A 24518-nucleotide genomic window follows, 5' to 3' on the forward strand; every position below is an offset into this window, starting at 1 on the left:
AACATGTACCCCACTAAAACGGGGATGATCCAAGTGCTTCAGAAGAGTAAGCAGATCCTGCTTCACATGTGGCACCGTCGTGTTGCTCATGTAATTACAAACCCTGTGATAAGTCTAATTCGGTGGCCACATTCGGTGAAAAGGGGACGGGATTGTAGTTAAGCCAATTGGAAAATATCCGTTGTTATCTGTGAACGTATTTTCTATAACGGTCAACCAACTCGTGATGGCGTCCGTAAAATTTACGAAGTGATAATTGTTAATTTCAACTTCACCACCTGGAACTCTTGGTTTAATAGCTTCCTCGTGAGCAGCAATCCTTTATTAAGGAAATCATGATAGGAAAGACAAGCCCTCAACTGGGAGATGTATACTCCGTATGCAGGCAATGCTGGAATGTTGCTACATAGAAATGGAAAGTTCGAAATTGGGAAGCTGAAATCATCTCTTGTGTCGTAAAGTTTTGTTTTCAACTGACCCTCATTGTCAATTTTTAGATGTAAGTCAAGATATGAGACAGACTTAACTGTATCTGTTGTATCCTTTATCTCAAGTTCGTTGGAATAGATGCGTACAACATAGTCACCAAAGTTTGAACTATTTAGTGAGAGAACATTATTTATATAGCGGAAAGTGAAGTTAAAGGATACTGCTAACTTCTTTTCTTTCTTCCTAAGAAGTTCCTGTATGAAGTCAGCCTCATATGAATAAAGGAACAAGTCGGCAAGAAGAGGAGCACAGTTGGTTCCCAAGGGAATGCCGATTGTTTGTTGAAAAACACGTCTTCCAAACATATAAAAAATATGTTGTCAATCAAGAAATCAAGCATCTTGATAATGTCAGTTTCAGAGAATTTTTTTGAATCAAAGTGATTTTTTACAAAGTACGATTTATCCCTCCCTAAGACAAGATACTTGTATCTACGTTGGCTATTCTTTTTTTATGAAAAAATGCAGAACCAATTTTTTCAATTTGTCTTTCAGTTCGGAATGGGGAATACTTGTGTAAAGTTTAGAAAAGTCAAATGTTTTAATACTATTGCAAGATGAAAGAGTCTTAGAGTGTATGTACTCTAAAAGATCTTAGGAATTTTTTAGTATCCACATCTGATTCCCGCCGCCTCTATAGAATAGGTAGTTTCACAATAACTTTGAAGTCATGCTTTGATTGCTGATAAAATTGTTGTTAGTAATTTAGAAAGAGGTTTCGTGGAACACTTGGAAGACCCAGCAATATAACGTTCTTTGTAAGGACACTTGTGTAGTTTAGGTATCCAATACAGTGAAGGAAGATCAAGTTCTTCATCTTTGGTAGAAAATTCCAAAGGAACATAGACCAGAACTATGATTATCCAGGATGTCCTGCTTGGTAAGTGTCGTGGGGATAAGTTGAGTTTCCAAGTGAATTGTCTATACCTAATTCATTGATCAAGCAGTTTATGTAATAATGTGATTTACACACAAAAACGATTTTGTTTTGGGCTTTATTTGCTGGGACAATAACATATTTGTCATGGAGGTAGGACAGTTATTTTACAACATGTGGGTCTTTAAAGATTGATGTAGCATGGGTATTCATAGACCCATTCAGTTTTTTTAAACTTTATCAACAGCCTTAGTCCATTCGGAAAGAGTATCTACGCCTTCTTTCTCGCGTTTAACCCATTGCCTGGCATAATCCTCGACTGAATCCATCAGTATTTTAAAGTTGTTTTTCCAATTGAGGGATTTAGGCTCACGATTTTTCGGGCCTTTGGATAACACATTTCGCAAAGAAGTGTTATTGACAACGCTTAGGTCACCAGTAATAACGTGGCCAGCCGGATTATATATAAATGGGGAACTAGTACAGGTGCAATCAGGAGGTTTAGACCTGGAGTCGTCAATATTGAGATCCTCCAACACGTGTTTGCAATTGAAAATATTAGTTGGAATTGATTTGGTATAGTTATAAGAAATGATGGGACAGACTGATAGAATAATTTAAACATGTCCAAAAAAGACAAATTCGCTGCCGTATAGACTTAAGGAGACTTAATGCTGTTATTGGCTTTTACGTATATACTTTGCCACCTATTGATTATTTAATCGTAAATCAAGATTTTGCACGTATTCAAATGTTGTCTCTTATTTGAGACATCTTGACAAACGGGATGGCTTGTCTTAAACGAGTTCAGCGTTGGGTTATTCTAAATTTCAACGTCAAGGACATTACGTTCCTTTAAAATCTGTTTCAAACTGATTTTAAAAACGCTAGGAAATTTAGGCTCCAGTGTAAAATCACAAAATTCGTAAGGGTTCCGCGGAACTCAGTGTCTCGCCTAGTTTTGCTACTGGCTATTCAGTGTGATAGGGGAATGCACATAATAGATTTATTTTACAAAAATGGGGAAAAAATTATTAAACATTTTCCTCTAGATATTATCTTTTGATTGTAAAAAGCTCCTGTCCAAGTTTGGTAAAAATCCAGGATGGTTTATGAATCTAATAATTGTTATAAAATTTTTACTGCAGACTGTATGTAATGTTAACTGGAAGAAAAACTAAGCCCATTTATAAGTAAAAAACGAATAAACAGGATTTATTTTTTTACAAGATTTACTTCTGAATACTATCTTATGATCATAAACAAGCTTCTGCCCAAGTTTGATAGAAATTTAGGATAGTTTAAGAAAGTAATTACAATTTTAAAAACTTTAACCACAGAGTGAATGTAATGTTAACTGGCAAAAAAACTAAGTCCATTTATAAGTAAAATACGGATAAACAGGATTTATTTTTTTACAAAATTTTCTTCTGAATACTATCTTATGATCATAAACAAGCTTCTACCCAAGTTTGGTAGAAATCTAGGATAGTTTAAGAAAGTGATCACAATTTTAAAAACTTTAACCACAGAGTGAATGTAATGTTAACTGGCAAAAAAACTAAGTCCATTTATAAGTAAAATACGGATAAACAGGATTTTTTTTTTACAAAATTTACTTCTGGAAACTATCTTATGATCATAAACAAGCTTCTGTCCAAGTTTGGTAGAAATCTAGGATAGTTTAAGAAAGTTATTAAAATTTCAAAAACTCTTACCACATGGTGAATATTTGTGGACGACGTCGACGCCGACGACGGAAGGTAGGATCGCTATGTCTCGCTTTTGCGACAAAAGTCGCAGGCTCGACAAAAATGGCTACATTATATTTCAAATAGATAACGGGAAAACTTTGCACATTGTTCTTATACAGGGCTTTCAAATATTCGGCTTTGAGCGTTCCTGATGAAGGTAAATCCAGAAAAGCCTTTCGGACGAATGAAATTAATAACGTGTTGTTTTCATTTTTTTTTTATAATATATTGCAAAATTAATTTTTAATGAGATTAGCGATTGATTGATGGTGTTTGACAATAAATATGGAAAACTTAATAAAAGTAACTTACATATCAATCTATATCATGCTATACTTTGTTATTGATGAAAAATGTGTTAATTATCAAAGACCATAATCATGAATAAGCATTGTCAATCTGAGCCCGAAACTTAGCAAAAGAGAAGACCGACATAATTAACCACAGAAAAGAGGGAAAACAGCTGGTATCAGTGCAAATGCAAACAAACCCTTGATTTTCAATATTTTTGTAAGAACAACTATAAGTACAAATGGATCTCCTTTTTTTGATACCATTGGAAAGGAATTTGAAAACCAAATGAAATATTAATCTTTATAGCCAATATATGACTGATTGTTGTTTGTATAACGTTCAGAGGATAATAGTTCATACATATTGAGGACGAGTTAATAATTGAGCCAAAACATCCATACGTTTGCATGAACACACGGTAAACTGATGATATGCACTACAAAAAGATAGATCAGAATAAAAAGTAGATTTTTTTTTCTTTTTTATCAGAAATTATACAAACATACTACTTAAGCAACATGCCAAACATGAATGTGGAGCAGGATAATCTAGTATGTTTTCCCTGTCAGAACAGTTGGTAATACTAATGGATTCGTGCTTATTCGAAATGCATTTTCAGTTCAATTTCAGTTTGTCTACTCTAAATAGGTAAAAAGTATGAGAATACCAAAGAGTCAATAAAAACCATTTGTCGAGGAAAGACAATACCATTTACAAAGGAAAGCAGTTGAAAGACAAAAAGTCAACAAAGTATTACGCAGAAAACAAAAGATTGATCAACATGAACACCACAAAATCCAATGGTGAAATAAGGTGCTTTGGAAGAGTAAGCAGTTTATAATGTAGTTATTCTTTGATAAAGCAACAGTCATGTTCATCAGTACTCCAAAGAGAGGCTATCCATAAACGAGGAATGGGGAGCAGGTTTGGGGCAATGAAAAATGGAACGTATGTGATAATTTGAGAGACAGATATTCCTTATGTCAAACAATCACTTTTCTTTACAAATTACAGTCTATTGTATTGACCTCAAAATCAAAAGTGACCTTCCTCTTATTTAATGTAACGATATATCAAATTAAGGTTGCAATTTCATATACAGGATTTAATTTAGTATTTGGAAAACCTTTTTTTCTCACAATTTTTTACTATTCTCAGTAGCTTTGACCTAAAAATCAATAGGGATTCTCTCATTAAATGTTACCATATATCTATGTAAAGTTACAATCCGAAATAAGAAATTTGAGTTAGCATCCAGAAACGAAAATGACGGACTAACTGACGAACCGTTGGAGGAACGGGTTAATGTTGGGTTAAAAACTATATACCCCCTAGACATTGTTGAGGTGTATAATACATTGAAATTGTCACCCACAGAACTGTATGGTAACCCAAAATCTAATTGCAGTCCGTATAGTCTTTTCTTTATCCAATCAAATCAAATAAATAGAAATAAGATGTGGTATTAGTGCCAATGAGACAACTCTCCATCCAAGTCACAATGTGTAAAAAGTAAACAATTATAGGCCCAAGCACGGCCTTCAACACGGAGCCTAGGCCTAGATTTGTTTTCCCTGTAAAAATGAGGTACATTAGATCTTGATTCTGACATATAAATGATAGATACTAATTGAAGTTGGTTGGCACATGGTTCAAGATTAGTTGATTGATTGTTGGTGTTTAAACGCTACTTTCGGCACATTTGGTTACTTCATGGTGGTATTTATTGGTGGAGGAAGCCATAGTACCTGTAACCACTGACCTTTGGCAGGAAAACTGGCAACCCTAGCTTGTTTCTAGAAAAACCTGCTTCAACTACGCTCTGAACACCGAGCCTAGATGGGTCTAAACAAAAAAGCCAAAATCTGCTGAGGGAGTTTCAAATTAAGTGTAAGTACAGTTACAGAATTTACGATATAACATTGCATTAAAAGATCTTGGGTCAAAAATACATTGTACATCTGTTCATAAAAGCGTAGAAAGCGTAGTGTTTCTCCAGTTCATAAATTTGGGGCCAAAAAATATCGATTGAAATGAGATATCCCAATGCTAATACAACTGCATACCAAATATATTTGCACTTCAACCAGTGGTTTCCCTTTAGCTGAACTAATCACAAACTTACACATGTAAATTAATCAGAAGTTGTAAAGTCAATAGACGTGTCAACGATATTTTTACAGCATACCAAACATCTTTGTCCTAAAACTAGGGGTTCCCCTGAAACTACTCAATCACAAACTTATACGTTGGTGTTGCTGCTGGAAACAGCTTGCGCAAGTCTTGCCTTTGCAACTTCATCAAGGATACAGTAAAGGGATGGTATATATATTAATAAATAAATTTGACACAGTGAAAAATAAAGAAATATCAATCTTTATTATTGGATACTATACATATGAAAATATTCAATATAAAATTTAACATGATGAAGATATAAAACTCTACAAATGATATAATGGAATGAACACACAGATCTCTAATATCAACATTGTATACATCACAGAATCAGGGAAAAAAACATGGAACCTCATAATTAGACCAGATAATTCCTACATTAACATCCTTTCAGGTCCCAGCATTTACCCTGTGCCAACATTTTTCCATGTCTACTACAGAATTTCACTTGTTGCTCAGACTTCTTATCACATCGACAGCATTCAAAATAAATGTCATATTTTATTCTTTATTTTAATCAGAAACCTTTAAAATCTTAACCAGAAAAGAAATTTTCAAAAAGCTTCTTTTTTCAAAGTTGGATGAGAATATAGGAATTACATTTCGTGGCCTTTATTAAAATAAGTTCTTTCTTATCATTTCTGTGCACAATTTAACAAGTGCATGAAGCTGTTCCAATTCATTTTCATTCATTGTTTAAACAATCTGATTGTATACAGATCCTGTGTCAGCGTTTGGTTACAAGAACTGACAATGTTACATTTTACTTTCTGTTTTGATAATCGTTGTGTCAACCAATGAAATTTTTGAAGGTTTAAATATCCACAGCAGATTCCAAAGAACCCAAAAATTTCTTCTGAACAGAAAGTAAAAGATATCCTTTTCAGTTCCATGTAATTAAAGGGAGGACACACGATTTGTATAATTGTTGTTTAAAGATTATGTGTATAATAAAATCAGCAAATCACATTTCTGTTAAAAATAAAATATTAGTTTTTTCACTTAGGCATTGCTAAAACATTGTTACAGATTTTCTTTGAAATTAAAAACTTAATATGTAATGCCTGTTGCCTCATACCTAGAATAAATATGTTGGTATATAACATTAGCTAGAAAATCAATAATGACAGAAATATAATTTTGAATTCCATGTCTGAACTAAAAAAAATCATGGTTTTCGATTTATATTTCAATAAAATTTTATCTGTATATCATAATTAAGGTAATTATTTTATTTTCTGGTGGAAAATAGAGGTAATAAAAATAATAAAAAGTTACAAAGTTGGAAATCATTGGATACTTTAATAATCAGGCTAGGCCTAAAAAATATGAGATTAAATCAAGGACATTTTATATATTAAGAATAAAAAAAAACCATTTAGTGTCTAGGGCTTCCTTCATAAAGTTATAAAGTCAGAAGGTCATAATTATTTGGCTTTTTTGTTTTGTTGTTGTCAAAATCAGATAATATTATGTTTTCACCAAATCGGGTTCTAATATCATAGTAAATATTTAACACACACCTTTTTTGCCAAAATGTATGCAACACATTTTCTGAGGTACCTTAAAAACAATGATCTACACAATACTACTACACCAACCAGGAAGTGAATTATTACAACACATACAGGCACCATTATCACTAGGATCAACCCTGAGCAACTCTGAATATTTACATAATTATTGCACTAGGCTATAAATATCTCAATGATATGCCTAAATATAGTATTGATACAACCAACCAATAAATGATATGTGTATAACTGTACAATTGACCTACATTACAGACAAGGTGATTTAGGTTAAATATCAGTCTTACAGTTGACCTACATATCAGACGAAGTCATTTAAGTTAAATATCAATCTTACAATTGACCTACATAACAGAAAAAGTCATTTAAGTTAAATATCAATCTTACAATTGACCTACATAATAGACAGACCTGGGGTCAATTACAGTGATTTTTAAATGTAATGAATAACAATTACAATGTCAATGTAATTAAATACATTTCAATTACTTTTTTTTAAATATACAGACAATGGGATCAAGGTTAAATATCAGACCTGATAGCTTTTTTCACAGCTATTTCAATTGATTATGGGTGATTCACTCTTACATTCTCCCTTTACATTCAAAATCATACGACAATGATGTTGATCCGAGCAACATTTCACACAGATTTACTCAATCCCCCTAAAATTGATATTTAACTCACTAAATCAGCTTGTGTGTCCTGTATAATATACAAAATGGAAAGAACTGTTGTTAACTAAGACTTTAAATGTTACAATGCCTGACTATGAATAAGAAATAAATGCATATTTTAGAGAGGCAAAAACCCAAACCATGTATCAAATTATTATGTTACCTTCTACATTTCTTGTAAAGTATTTCTAAAACAATTTACTGTACACAATATCTTTGAATAGAAGTTATCAATTTATTTTTAGGATAGACATATAAATTAATCATCCTATAATTTTGGTGTATTGAAATTTGCATAGAAAAGTAAAAAAAAAAAAACATTGCGCATTTAACAGTGTCACCAGAGCATTTTTTATTCCAGCTGTGTTTCTTTCTGGGTGTTAAAAATTTGCCTCCTGAAAGAAGCTGGTGAAGGTGTGAATGCATTTTGTGGCAAAATTCTAATTTTTTAGACAAATTACTATTCATTAATTAATAATGCTTCAATGTTTGTTCCTCATGAAATATTAGTACTAATGTTCAATGTTCGTTCCTCATGAAATATTAGTACTAATGTTCAATGTTCGTTCCTTATGAAATATTAGTACTAATGTTGTGATAAAATGTACAAATTACGATTAAAAAAGGTTGAACAACTGTTATTTAAAATGGAATATAAAAGTATCACAATAGTCAATATTCTGGGATAACTAAATAAAAAGTTAACAAGTTAAATATATTTCTATCTACAAATGCATATCAATTGTATAAATAAAATGTGCTCATCATCCAGGTAAATATACTGAATCTATGTCATCCAATACCTAAACATTAATTAAGTATTTCAAATTGTGGTAGTAAATCTTTTGAGAAAAAGATATGTGCCGTCTCGTATACAACAAAATTAACAGCAATTTAATGGACAGTATGCTATTTTGTGTATGTACATGGGAATGGGAAGCACTTATAAATAGTTCTAAAAACTTAACATTGAACTATGTTAATTCTTAAAATTAAGGGGAATACTGTGGATTCATTTATTTTCGTGGGTACCAATTTTTGTGGATTAAGGGAAAATTGTATTTTCATGGATATTTGATTTCGTGGTTTTGCCAAAGTATGCATACCAGCCTAATACAAATTTATACTTCGTTGAACTTTTAAATTCATGGTTCACGTATACCCATGAAATCCACAAAAATTGGTTTCCCACGAATAATAATGAATCCCCAGTATGACTAATAAGTCTAAATCATTTTTAAGATGAGTTTTCAGATGTTAATAGCAGCAACTCTTAAAAAATGTGAATAAAAGACAATGATGGGTATATGTCAATGAGACAACAACCCAACAACATAAAATAACAGGAAACATTTTTAGAAGCCTACAGTATAAACTTCATCAAGAATGGACAAAGCAGAAAAGTTATCGTTTGAACTATGTATAAGTTTCAAAGTCACTATACCATAAGTGGGTCAGGCAGGGGCACAAACACTGCTAGAAACTGTGATGCACTGATGCTAATGCAAAAGCATTGCAACTGCTTATGATGTATTTGATAAAATTCAGAAAAAAGGAACTAACCAAAAAAAAAAACCCACATTTGATTGTGTAAGGAAATATTTCAAAAAGTCTCTGCAGCAAGAGTAGGACAGGAAGAGAAACGCATATCTCACTTGAAAAAATGACAAACATGTACATGTATGCTAATGCAGCAGATGCCAGAAAAATAACAGTTATATGTCTCACTCCCTCTAATGTTAATCAACATGAAAATGAATTAACTCTTTTTCTTTGTACTTTCTCCTCATAGAAAGTTATGCAATTATAATTATCTGAATATTCTGAATGAGAAAAGATATAAAAGATATAATTTTCAACCAGCTACCATTGACTAGCTAATATACTGATGTCATTATAAAACATTTTCATAGTCACTGTACAAAGATGTAGTACAAATTGTATAGGCACTGAGTAATAAAAAATCTTTGTCAAGACAGTACACACAAGGTGCTTGCTCTTGCTGGAGATTATTTACAGTGAATGTTAGTGACGAACGTGAATCACTCACATATACTTTACATAAACTGTAAACCAACTTATTTTCAAGGATACTATTTTTATTGTTTATTAGTCCTTTCTAGCTTAATTGATACAATTTATTTCTGCAATTTTTTAAAAACTTTCTTGACATATTTAAACATGTTGAATAAGGAAATATCCAAGTTTGACATGTTAATGATGACTATTATTTAAATTTTTTTCTAGTCGCCAAAATAAATCACTAATGAAAATAATTTGGTTTACGGTAGTTATTCAAATCGACTTTCACCCTGTTGTACAGTGGATCTCTCTACACTATTGTAAACGTGCAAATTTTTGTACAGGGATAATTTCGATTATTGAATAACAACTTAAAATGCGCAGATACATAACACACACAAATAGTATACACAGATCAATAATATTGATGTGAAGGGCCCATTTATTGTTGGATGCACCAATTTTACCCAGCTCATAAATCACAAAAAAAAAACAAGAAACATCCACATTCTCATGTATCAAGAATAAATCACCTTGTGTATTTGTTATAACAGAAGCACTATGCAGTTAACTATTATGAATGTTTTGCATATTGTTTATAAATTAAATCTAAAATTGGTTGAAAAATATATTTTCTAATGCTAAACCTGCAACACCTATTCAACAACAAAAATTTGGCAGTAATAGGAAAAACATGTCTCTTGGAGACACACTCATTCATTTAATTTCTTGTAAGTATGTTCTCTTTGAGACCATACAACCATATGTTCTCTTCAAGACCATACAACCATACCATTTGCATAGTAATTAATTAAAATAACCTATAGGTAATGTTACTAGCCACTCGGAGCAAGACAGCCTAAGCTGATTTGAAACCATTCCTTTTAAATTTTCGCTGGTCATGCAATACCAATGGTTTCTTGGAGTCCACTTTGAGAATTAATGCCCCTAGCTGGTGGTTGTACTATATGAGAGAATTCTGATGAATATTGGTCATTGTATGAAATGGCATTGGTCCATGAGGGCGATGCTAGCAAATGCCCAAGATTTTGTGGAACACTTCGATGACTCTCGTCTAATGTCTGACCATTCATAGCTGTTATTTGGGCATCTAGATCAAAGTTTTCACTATGCCAACTGAATGGTCGCTGTGACATACTTGGTGGTCCTTGTCCACTTGGGTAAACAGCTGAGAGACGACGGGGATCAAAATCATGTGATATTCGTGATATTCTGGAGTCAGTGGATCGTATCGTTGAATTTTCATACGATTCCACACTTCCGTCCATTGGTTGTGATACTTGCATATAAAGAGACTTGTCATTACATAGGCCATACATGAGAGGTAAGGATAAAGCATGAGTATCAGCTTTTATTGTTTCCAGCTCCGGATGTAAAGTTTCACCAGAGTTCAACTCTGTTGTAGATGTGCTCAGAGTTGGCTGAAATTTAATAAAACACATCAATCACATAATTACTGCAAGAATGTATGTATGCATCTGAATGTGCTTATTAATAAATTACCTGAATAAAAGTGCTATATTTCCGATTAACAAAATGATTAATGTGAAATTTTATATGTTGTCAAGTTGGCTCTTTTTATAACTGACTATTGGGTATGTGTTTTGCCTTTTGTTGAAGCTGCATGGTGACCTACAAATGTATAGCTGCTTACATCCATTTCAGTTGGACAGTAGTTGATAGTTGTCTCATCGCCAATTATACCACATCTCCTTATTTTTATATTTTCTAAATTTATTAACTTTCATGTATTACCAGAATACCAGATTTCTAATGAAATCCACAGAACTCTGGATGGTTAGCTATGTTAAACTCTGTCACACTTTTTTAAGTTACATCTACCATTAACAAAGTTAAATGTAGAATGTTGAGTAGGATCTGCTTAACCTTCAGAGCACCTGAGATCCCCCCCCCCCCCCAGTAATTTCCGAAGGGTTTTTAAGTTGCTTAGTCTTTTTATGTACTGTTTTGTAGACTGTTTTTTGTCTTTTCACAGCTTTTTAAAATGTTTTGCCATGATTCTGTCAGACTCTCTTATCAACTTAAATTAGTTTTGTTTCTCCTTTGGTATCTTCAGCCTCTTTTTTCATATACGTGTAGAAAAAATCTTCTCAAAAGGTCTAAAGTGAGGTTAAACATTATATTTACAGTGTATGTAAAATTGTAACTGGTATCCCAAAAATTCAGAATAAAAGAACAATTCTCACCTTTTTCTCTTCATTATCAGATGGTTCAGTTGGTAGTTTATCTAATGATGTATTACTATTACAAGAATGTTTTGAATCATTTAAATGCTCTGACATATCTGCAAACATTGGTGGTGGTGCTAACACTTCTTGTTCATGTAATGTCCGTTTAGTTTCTGTGTAGGACGAATTTGACATGTTACTCTGACTAACATAAGAATTCATCCCCGGAATCATCATTTCGTTAGACACATACATCACACCTTGATTTTCAACAATTTGACCAGTAAAACTCTCCTGGCTATAAAAATGGTTCAAGTTTTGTGAACCTGACAAATCTGTTTCATAACCTTGTTCATGACTATGATAAAATTGGTTCATGTTTTGTGAACCCGATAAATCATGATTAGGATAAAATTGGTTCATGTTTTGTGAACCTGATAAATCATGATTATGATAAAATTGGTTCATGTTTTGTGAACCTGATAAATCATGATTATGATAAAATTGGTTCATGTTTTGTGAACCTGACAGTTCATGATATTGATAATACTGTGGATCAATGTTTTGTGAACTTGTCAGTGCCGGATCACAGGCCTGCGCTGCCTGCATCTGTCCATTAAAAGTATTATAATTGTTATATGCTGGTAACTGATACATCTGTTTGTTATAATGATAATACGGAGATATGTGATTATCACTTGTGTGAATCTGTAACTGTGTCAAGTTACTTTTAAAACTGTCTGCACGACTGGCGCTTCGACTGACTGGCTGAGATAAGCAAAGTCGCTCATTATGTAGACTGGTCGTTGGAGTATGATTCATGTAAATAGGAACATTCATTTGCTGTGAGCTGTACAATGGCAAAGGCATGGCATTATGTACGGGAAAATGTCCTTGAAATCTTCCACTGCTGTTTGGAGAAATATCCCTTTCTATAGAATTGCCTGAATAAGACGTTGATAAAGTTCCGCTATAAACAGTATGGTGGTGTTGTTGAGATATACTGACTATTCGATCAGGTGATCTATTCATCTGCCGATTACCACCAGCAGGTCTACCAACGGAGGATGACTTGAAAAGTTCTCTTGGTCCAGATTCTGCTCCAGGACTTCTATTCATCTTTGAGGATGGCATATAGTCTGTTGGTAAAAGATAAAATAATAACGTAAGAAAGATCAAGGATGGGATATAGTATCTGTATGTTGGAGACGAATAAATAACTATATAAGGAAGGTCAATGTTTTCATTACTACAGAAAATGTTATCATTTATTTTCTTTTTATCCTTTTCGGTTATATCTACTCTTCCAACGTTTGTATTAGGTTTTTGATTTTCAAACATTTTAGCTTCGACCAACACTGAACAGAATGTAATACTCTAAACACACATCTGGTTTGAGCAATGTTAGTTTTGTTTTGTTTTTATACTTCAAACTTGCTCATGATGGCTTTCAAAAGATATATTTCAATGATACAATTATATCTTATATTTCAACATAATTATATTTGCAGGTACTTTATGATTTTCAAATTCTTCCTAACATTGTAGTTGCATTCATGGAAGAAAAGATTCAATTTGCATTATATGTTGCATAAATAATACCTTGCCAAAAAAGTTTAACATATTTAGAAATAGATATTATAGTAAAAACTTACTTGGTAATGTAGAAAATGCATTGTTTTGACTAGGTGTACCAAACATTGGCGGTGAATCTATCATTATTTCCCTGTTGTGTTCTGAAATAGATAGAGATGCTTGTAAAAAATGTTCTACTGTTAATTGTATCAGCATTTCTTTGTTCGTCTGCTATTTAATTATTTCTATGGAAGTTATTCAGAACTTCAGATTTAGATAAGACACAAGTAACTTATAAATGAAGTCTGTATAGTGATATCAAGATGTATACTTTATGTAAACTTTTATTTTGTTGGTTACTCTTGATCGATTGATTGTTGGTTGCTTAATGGTTTACTCTTGACATTTAACCTGCATCTCATTTAGTTATTTTTAATAAGTAAATAGATATATTAACATTTGGATGCTACATGTAAATGTCAAGAGAGAAAAACAAACTATTTCTAGAGGTGCATTATTCAAGTGGGACGCATAATAACAGCTTTGGATAACAATGCATGAAAACCATTTGTCAAAACAAAATGTTTCGACCACCTTTAAGAAATTCTTTGTTTGATGTTGCCTACCCATGCCTAATAGGGTTGGGTAGGCAGGGTAGGGATTTTTTTTTTTTTTTTTTTTGCCAAGAGCATAAGTTCTATGTTTTAGACAAGAAAACAAAGTGAGAGCAGGAAAAAATCTTTAAAAATAAAAGAAGAATGTGTCGAGGACATGAATGCCCCCTCTTAAGCTTCATCAAACATATGAAAAAGGGACGGACGGATGGAAAGATGGAAGGAAGGAAGTTCAAGGGTAACAATTAATGCCCCCGTCGCCAAATTTGAAATGATTTGTGTCATAAAATTTTTCAGGCAGGCTGCTTTTAAGGTGGGTAGGTAGGCAACATCAAACAATTTAAATTTTATTTTTGGTCCTATCTTTTTGGAAAAGCCAAATGTTTAGTGACAAACCGTAAGTATGGTAAAAATCAAATGGAAATACATCTATACAATATGTAGGTTCAATGTTTATTTAGAATAACCTGGACACTTTTCCTTGTTACAGACTGTATAATGACCTCTAGATTTCTATATCAGTTTTATTTATTTAGCTAGATTTTGTCACAGTATTATTTACCCTTCCTCTTCAAAACAATAATCTGCATGTGTCATTTTCTAATTCTTAGTTGATTAAAACTTTCCAAACCATGTTGCTTTGAAAATTTCTTTAAAAAAAACATGTTCTCTTTGTCAGATGTTGTTGGGCATCTTTTTTTATGTCACCATATAAATCATAACCAGAGAACAACATAATAGTTCAGACTGTCTTGAATTCATATCGATGATAGTTGAGAATGAACAAACCACGTTGATTTTTATCACAACAAACAAATGTTTTATACCACAAAAAAAAAACAAAACAGATATGTCAAAGTTAGCTACAAAGTGTCGAATAGTCTACCAACTCTTTGTGCATTTCTCTACTCTTGAAAATCAAATTCCAAAAATGTATCGGTTGAGTGTGAAAAAATATTGTATCCAACTCATTGCAGTGATAGAATCTACAGTCAATCCTGTATATAAGAAAAGGATGGCCTGGCAAGACAGACTTTTGGTTAATAAAGGTGCCCTTTAAACAAGTACCAGGTTTGACTGCATATTAAACAATATAATTTTGATAAATTCCCAGTACCTTCATCCTCAAAGCTGATTGTCATTTTGTCACTAGCTATGCCTGAAGTTGTATTAGAACTGGCATTGCTGACAACTGAATATCTCACATTCAGTACAGATTTAGTGCTAGGTGACAAACTCCCCCTAAATGATCCTCCATGTGCCTTTAAGTCTTTAGGGTCACTATAAATGTACAATTCTCTGTATCTTTTCTTATCTGAAATATACATTTGTACAAATATATTAATTTATGCATTGCAATCGACGGTACAGAAAGGGTCATATTTGCCAGTCATGACCGATTCAAATAACTGAAATGAGATTCCAATTTTTGTCAAATTGAATTGGACAATTTTCAGAGATCTAAGTTTTCAGCATTATTTATGAGAATTTCTAATATGTCTTCCATTCAAGGAAGAATAACTCAATTTTCAAACTTCTGATTTACAGAAGTTGCAGTTTATTAGAAAGGAAACAATGATGTAAAATTTCTATAGTGTCCCATGCGATGTAGCAGATGTGCCATTTCTTTTCTTTCTTCATAAGTTTTACACATACAATACCTTGGAAAAATAAGGTAACTTTTCGTATTCAACATTTTAACAAAAACTTAAAGGTGAAATTTGAGAGAAGAGTAGAATGTCTTTCGTTGACATAATCCAGCTAAGTAGTAGTGTACATGATTGTTTACCTTGTTCCTCCAAATGTCTTATTTCCATCAATTTAGGATGTATTGCTAACTGGAACATGTGTGTTTGTTTACATAGTTGTAACAAGTATTTTGATTTGGTATCACAGTCTGTGTAATAAGCAAATTTCCTCCCTTCAGGTGCACCAGCTGCTCGGATCTCAAATTTCTTTTTCTGTAAATAAATAAATATAAATGGAGTATAAGTAAAATAGGATAGAAATTCAACACATACAACTACAAGAGATTTAAATTTATTACTAATGGTATTTAAAATTCTTTGTAACAAATATCTAATGAGGAATTTAAATTTATGTTATTTAAACCTTCATGTTCCTTTCCTAAATGTTTAACAGCACCTAAAAGTTTTGCCTTACATTTTTGCAGATTAAATGTTTAATTACTGCACCAATAATGTTAATTTTAAATGCTTCTGGTAAAAAATTGACCACTGGTCCCTATTTGTAAATAAAAAAATCGTGATAAAATAATAATTTAGAACAAATCAATGACTGTCATATGCTGGTAGCTTAAGTTGTTGATAAATATTGTTTTATAATGATGTTCTGTTATAGTCTCAATATTGATAACATACTTCAAAGAATAATTTTCCAATATCTGGCCACAGGAATGTTGATATCAAATTCTTCAGGCTTTCATCTACCTCCTGTTATATAAAAAATACCACATTTTTACAAATTAGTTGTAACTATATTATTGCATCGTAATTTTATTTTAATTTGTATGTATTAAAGCTGTAAATAATTTTGTTATCATTCTGTATATAAAAAAGTTTTCAAAAGCTGGTAAAACAGGTGTCTGACCTATTTTTAATCCAATTCTCCCGTTCATAATCTAAAGAATTATCTTGTTCACATACCAAAATGAACATAACATTATGCCAACTCTTAAATATCTATTGTTTGTAACATTGTTTGCCAATGATAACGTTTAGGTGTATGCTTTTTAAAATTTTAATGCAGAATGCATTGGGATTCTGAAAAGGTGAATTGTACATGCAATTCTTAATTTTTCTGGTCATAAGCATTCCTATGCACTTTTCATAATTTCTTGAATGGAAATAAAGTTGATATTTCAGTCTTAACCTTGGGTTGCTTTTTTAACATCAGGACCTATTATATTACCTCATATATTTCTATTCCTTTTGCACATATTCCAAGCCATGCATTCCAATTTTTATCTGTTTTTCTTTTCTTTAATCGATAAAAATGCAAGTTATATGCAGCTGGTGATATTGATGCCTCTTTGATAAATTTAAATTCTGCCTCAGACTTGCTAAGGTTGTGCAGATCTTGATGTATCAATGGAGTATTCTTACAGATATAATCTTTCCCTCTCTTGTTACAGATCTGTAATACATAGACTGTACAATAAGAATACATTTGTTTATGATTTATCATATATTGATATGCTGTGTAAATAAAACTTGTGCTTTAGATCATAATTCTAATAAAAAATGTCTTGGAATTATCTCCCCTGATTTTCCTTATTTGATATTTCTTTTAAAAATTAATAATCAGTTCTTAATTTTGAATAATAATGTAAATATGTGAAGACATAAAACTTTATTAATCAAACATATCGTTACAGTATTTGATTCCCAACAGAGCAGAATTTGCTAATTAAAAATGAAATGAATAATAAAGATATGAAAGGGACAAATCCAGATACACAGAATAAAAGAATTTCACAAGAAAAAAAATGAATGATACCTGTTTACAAGCATAACATATTGTCCTTTAGTAAATTGAAGTACCATATACAAACAAAATGTTTCAAATGCAACAAATTACCCAAGCAGGAAAATATTCTCTGGGATCAAAGTACTGTCCACCATGTTTAGATTTGATATAGTTTCCATTATCAGCTTGGAGGGCATAGGAGACCAGCTGGAAGCATTTCTCCTCTGTAGAAACATGACCATAACTGTGTATGTTGTCTTTCAGCTGAAGAAAGTATAGGTGGCGGGTCACCTTTTCCCTACAAAATAAAATTCATTCTAAATGTACACAAGTTGTTTTTTTAACAAAATGAATATCAGACTTCTTCTAAACAAACTTACTCCTCTTGAGGCTAAAGGATGATGACGGATGTTTAACATCTAGTGGCAAATTAGAACATGTTACTGTGATAGGAATATGAAGACAGTATTGTACTAAATAGACATGCCTAGCAGCATTTTTAACATGCTAGTTCACAATGTATCAGGCAGTCTGAAGACATGTCAATCTTCATAGACATATAATTCTAACTTTGAGCCTACAAGTCTTTGCTCTTCCTCTTAAATGTCAAGTACTTAGCAGTGAAGCAGCAAATACCAATGTTCATGTCTTTAATTGAACAGGCCCAGGATCAATCCTTGACCTCCCTAACTTGAGGCGAGCATGCTACCATGAGATTCTGTTAAGGCTAAAGGATAGATTTCAAGCATGCAAATAGATAACGTAATTTTAAGCGGGAGAGAACTACAGTTTAACTACAATTATATATAATTTTCATCTTTAGAGTAAGTTACATAAGTATTACTTTAGTAGAAATTATTTGGCTTTTTATACCTTACCAATGCCATCATATTAAAAGTAAATATTCAACTTCTTTACACTAAAATTCCTGTTCATAAATGTTTTTTATTTGGAAATCTTACCTCAATAAGACAATCTGGTCAACATAAAACTGAACACGAAAGTAAAGAGAAACTAGTGGCTGGCCATCTGTATCTAAGCCCTGCAAATATATACACATGATAAGTTTTATTTTTGATATTGTTTCTTGCCATTTTTTCTAAATAACTTGTACAGACTGTATATTTGTATAAACTGTCGTGATACAATGTATATAGTCACTTTATATTTTAAGCTTTGTACGTGACATTAACAATACCTTTCTTACAATTTTATTAATGACATTTTCTTCCTTTTCTTAGACTTAATCTTTATGTTCCCATATAAATGTAGTTATTTAGTACGTATAAATTTGTATAACCAGCATGTAATATATCAGCTAGCTAGAATATGACAGCAGTGAGAGTAACCTAATCAAATGGCTCTTTAGCAGAGCTATCATTTCACAACAGATTTTTCATACCGATAATATGAGACCTGTTTGCACGTTTTTTTTCTTTCAATAATTATAGCTTCCATCTAAAAAAGATATATGTATGATTGCTCTGAATACTGGAAAAAGTTGTCTCCCTTGTCTTGTTTATTTCTATATTAGGTACTAGTTAAATATATACAATGTGTACAAGAAGTTATTGGTTCCATAATGAATGATAATTGGATATCACTTGATGTAAACTTGAGTTAAGTAATTTCAATATAATAATCCACAACTCCTTTGAGAGTTAATTATCAATACTGACAATTACAAAAGCGTAGTTCAAACCAAGCTATATACAATTCACAACAGTTGTTAAACCTATTTCGTTTATGGGTAAAAAGTTTATTCATTTTTTCAAAGCAAAATGAATGAGTGTAAATATCATAAAATCGCAAAATTCTTTTAAAGTTCTATAACAAAGTTACATATGTACCTCTGAGGTTCCAGATTTCCAGCTCTTTGGAGCAAACTTGTGAATTTTTTCTTCTAAAGGAAGAAAGTGATATTCTCCATCTGTAATGAATATAAAATTATTTATACTACCGGTACTACAAATTCAGAGAGGAACTGTCAAGGTGCAATCAAATGTAAGTCATTACTGGTATATATATTGCGTTTCAATTTGGCTGTGCATGGTACGCCTATTTGGCTGGTTGTAATGTAATATTGTACTTATATGTATTTATTATACTGTATGTATATATATACAGGTTGCACTAACCTACCCTTAAAAAATTCTTTGTTTGATGTTGCCTACCCATGCCTTCTAGGGCTGGGTACGCAAGTAGGGATTTTTTTTATGGCCAAAAACATAAGTTACATGTTTAAGACAAGAAAACGACATGAGCACAAAAAAAGCTTAGATAAAAAATTTGAAAATATTTTTGTCATAAAATGTTTTGGTAAACTGTTTTTTAAGCTTTTTAGGTGGGTAGGCAATATGAAACAACTTTAATTAATTTTTTTGCATCTTATTGTTCATAGTACTCTTTAACATGTTTAAGCCTATACTTTCTTATATTTAAAAGTAAAAGAAGAAATTTGTCTGAGAACACAAATGCCCCCTGTACAAGCTTGCCTTTAATATGTGAAAATACTTTTTGAGAGCTTTGATGTCACTGCTAGTTTTTAAAAGAGTTCTATTGTTAGAGTGTGGAAATGAAAAAAAATTTCAATTTCAAAGTTATAAAAGGGCACAACTCTAGAATGGTAAGTGACTTGCTGCCCAAATTTGAACTCTTGTCTACGAGTTTTGGGTCTTAGCACTGTGCATGAGTTTCATAAAAAGTGGATGAGGAAAACTTAAATTAGAGTGCAGAGACAAAAATGAGACGAATGGAAAGTCGGTCAAGGGTAACACTTAATGCCCCCTTCAAGCAGCGGATATAAAAAATACATATGTTCAACATGAATTTATGGTTAACATTATCTAACTATCTATCTACCTTTTTTCTGTGCCAGTCCAAAATATTCAGTCTCTCTTAAACTAAGTTGAGTGGCTATCTGATTAAAAACATCTTGAAATTTTGATTTGACCTGTGAAGATAACAATTTTAAATATCAATTAAAAACAATAGCATTACAACTTGACAAAACTTACAACATAGAACAAAGTTGCAGAATTTTTTTGAATATTTACATACTTGTACATGTATAAAAATAAGAAGATGTGGTATGACTGCCAATGAGGCAACTCTCCACATTTCATGACATCACAAGTAGCAAGAAAACAGGTAAATTTACATTAATTTCTTGGACAGGAAATAAAAAGTGCATGTGTTGACAAAAAAGATCTTTTAACGTAATGTTACTCCTTTGTTTGTTAATGTATATGTATGTTTCCCACTAGACTTTTCACTTATTTTAACAAACATAAGTTTCTACTGTTGGTTTGAATTTTAAGGTTTCTTTCTCATTGACATTCAACCCACATCTCTTTTTATTCATACATATTCATTTAAAAAATTGGTCATGTGACAATAACCTCATCATTGATATATATGTATATACAGGTTTAAAATTTTGTACGCCAGACACACATTTCGTCTACAAAAGACTCATCAGTGACAATCGAATCAAAAAAGTTAAAAGCCCAAATAAAGTATGAAGTTGAAGAGACAAGACTTAGTGACCAACTTAGGTCAGAATTTTATTCATATAGTGGTCTTTATTTATAACAGAGCTATTTGTACTCACATCAACATTTATTAAACATTGTGTACCATCCAGCAGTATTACATTTACAACCTTTCTCTTTTTCCCGGCATGATGCAATGTTAATGAGGACATACTGTTTATAAACTCTTGTTAATTTCCATGAACTTTAGATCTAGGTATATCTGAAAATAAAGATATTTATATAAGATTTAGTATTTCTGTTTAAAACTATTCATCTTTGACAAAGTTACTACATTGATTGTATATGTTGTATGTGCAATTCAAAGTATGAAATATTGATTAAAAATGGAAAAAATATCTCTCATTTCAGGAAATGTATTTATTAACTTGTGTACATGTGCTCCCAGAGTTCTCGAAAGGTGGTGGTCCGAAGGTTTTGACCACCAAAATTTTACAAAGGACCAACACAATTTTGGTATTTTGCAATAAGTATAAAAGTGAGGACCAGCAGATTTTCTTTAAGGACCACAAGGGAGAGTAAGATTTCGAGAACTCTATCCCGCCTTTTCATTTTATTTACTATGAATAATACAAGATACTTGTGTATGTATACATCAAAACTGTTTATTTCCAGCAATAGAAACTTTCAGATTGTTCAAGAACATGAATGAAGTTGAATCAGTATGACATTGACAAAACAATGAAATGCTGGGAAGTGATAAAGGAATGATATAAACTTGTTTAATACACCCTTTTCAATGACTAATACATAATAAATATTTGACACCTACAATCATTTTACAATGAACATTTAAGAGCAAAAGGCTCAACTTCGATCCTAGTCCATAGTGTAAGAGTAGTCTTTTAATGTTATGTGCCAACAGGTAAAAATACTATAATGAGAGGGGGTCAGACCTTTATCGGGACTCAGGGATCAGGTGTTTTAAAGCTCGGGATTTCGGGATTGATCCTTTCGGGGTCAGGGAATTCTTTTTTCGAATTTCAGGATGTCGGGATTTAAATTTCTTTAAATTTGGGACCTCAGGATTTCATGTTTTTAAGCCCGGGATTTCGGGATCAGGACCCCTCTGACCGCCCCCTCTATAATAGTGGCCGTGTACAGATAAGCTAGTATACTACATGATCTTAAATTTGGCGAATGATTTTCTCATATCATGCATATGAATGGTCACATTTTGTCAAGGCGGGACTTTTAGTATGGGTTTTGTTCATTGTTAAAGGTTGTGCACTAACATGTTACCTATAGTTGCTTACAGCCACCTCATTTGGTGCCTGGTGGATGGCAATTATACCGCATCTCCTTATTTTCATATAACTTATAAATAAACAAGAAAAATGCAGATAGTTAACTCTACTAATTTATTGAAGACACCATGCTAGCTACCACAACTAAGTTCTTACATTAAAGTAACCAATCTTTTTTTTCACAGGCCCATCCTTGCAATAAATGGTACAGGCATCTAAAATATTTGTGGCCAACAGCAGGACGGCATGTTTTATAATCATAAATTACATTCTTTTTGTGAAAGAATAATATCAACAAATGGAAACATTTATATTCTTTACATTTCAAGCCTTACTTTCAACAGTATGTTCATAAAAAGACAGCATAGCAGTGTAGGTTACTCAAGCGATGAAAATTTACGGTGCTCCGGGCTACGAGAATATGCCGCTCAGCTAAACCACCACAAGAAAAGGAATTGTTAACCTAAAAAGTTATTTACCTTGTGCAAAATTAAAATATCGGGATGATATAACGACATCACGCTATGAAATTGCCATTAAATGATCTAATGAGTTATTATTCAACAAAAATTCCGCACATTCCAATCTTCTTTGTGGATTTACACCATTAGTAGGACACCTGTGCCTCGATTTCAAAACAAAAATAATCTCTAAAATGTAAAATAGATTAAATGAATATTTGTATATATTTACAGTATACATAATAAACCAAATATCATCAACGCGCACTCGAATTATTTACTTTATTCATTATGTAAATATTAGTGTTTTGAGACTATACATCTCAAATCTCCCTAATGACCCAAAAGCATGACCAGAAGGTACGATTTAATGGCTATAATATGACATATAAATATATAAGTGAAAACAACTGAGAAAAATGCAAGAACCAAAATAAAATCATGAAGAAATGTTGAATATCCAAGTTAAAACGGGTTCATAGATTTACTCCAAAACACCCTAAAAGTTAAACACACCAAAAGAGAGAATGTCCAATAAAAAAACAGACAATATGTATATATTTATACATATACCATGACCATAAATAAAAACGATGAAAGACAAACAACAATAGCAAATATTACTTAGAAAACTTAAAACTGAGCAAAACAAATCAAACCAAAAACCGGGAGTGAACTCAGGTTCTCTGGAAAGGTAAGAAGTTCCTGCTCCTCCTGTAGCACCCTGGGAGTCAGTATAATGATGTGTTCCGGTAAGGTGACATGTCTTCCTGCGGACTGTTACCTTGTGAACTAGCATGTTAAAAATCCAGCTCAGCGAGTTGGTCTACTGGGGCCTGTTCTATACTAAAATGATGTGCATGGCGATCTACCACAGAGCGAGGCGAGGCGAAAATGTTTGCCGAGCGTAATGAGGAGAAAAAATTTTTGGGACCATTTTATGCAGAAAATGATATTTTTTTTCAGTTTTTAGTCATAGGAGGGTTAAAAGAGGTGCTACATCGTGTACATTATAAGGACTTATAGACAATTCAGGCAAAACTATTCAGAATTCTTTTGAATAGAGTAAATCATGGTAAATTGAATACATAACCAACACATTTTTGTGAGACAAAATTTACTCAAAATTTTCCAAAAATCTGCCCTTCAGGTCTTAGCAGAAACGAACTTCTCCATTACTTTGCCAACATTCACACTGAAATCCTGATGAATATGCATTAATGCTAGCGATGATAACCTATTGTTATTCATGGTTGATCGTACATATGTTTTCAACCAACGTAGTACACTGAACAATCTCTCCGCAGTAGCACTTGTTACCGGCATTGTCAACATAATACTCAAAATAGTATCTACAGAAGGATACAGCACTGGGCTTACCACATCAAGTGTCTCACACAGCGAAGTTGGCATCTGATCATCGAGCAACCTCCCTATTGAATTTGTCTAAATTACATGCCAGGTCAGTCTCATATGTCTCAAACAATGTTGCGATTTGTTCGTTGGTTATATTTCCTACAACAGGAGGAAGCAGGTACTGCCCAAA

The 24518-nt window shown here is 32.3% G+C and overlaps 1 protein-coding gene across 1 annotated transcript; it reads right to left on the minus strand.

Annotated features, from left to right (window-relative positions):
* Positions 1 to 10659: 10659 nt before the first annotated feature.
* Positions 10660 to 23130, minus strand: LOC127739232 (uncharacterized). The gene is made up of 13 exons (XM_052250851.1): positions 22991 to 23130; positions 21324 to 21466; positions 20573 to 20663; positions 19561 to 19640; positions 18673 to 18752; positions 17822 to 18008; positions 17153 to 17377; positions 16603 to 16674; positions 16011 to 16182; positions 15339 to 15536; positions 13688 to 13768; positions 12051 to 13171; positions 10660 to 11264 (listed from the first exon to the last, which is right to left on the minus strand). Exons 2-13 carry the CDS (start codon positions 21414 to 21416, stop codon positions 10722 to 10724), a joined length of 2943 nt encoding a protein of 980 aa, XP_052106811.1. The 5' UTR covers positions 21417 to 21466; positions 22991 to 23130; the 3' UTR covers positions 10660 to 10721.
* Positions 23131 to 24518: the final 1388 nt, after the last annotated feature.

The sequence above is a fragment of the Mytilus californianus genome, unplaced genomic scaffold (assembly GCF_021869535.1).
Source record: "Mytilus californianus isolate M0D057914Y unplaced genomic scaffold, xbMytCali1.0.p SCAF_4, whole genome shotgun sequence".
Taxonomy (NCBI): domain Eukaryota; kingdom Metazoa; phylum Mollusca; class Bivalvia; order Mytilida; family Mytilidae; genus Mytilus; species Mytilus californianus.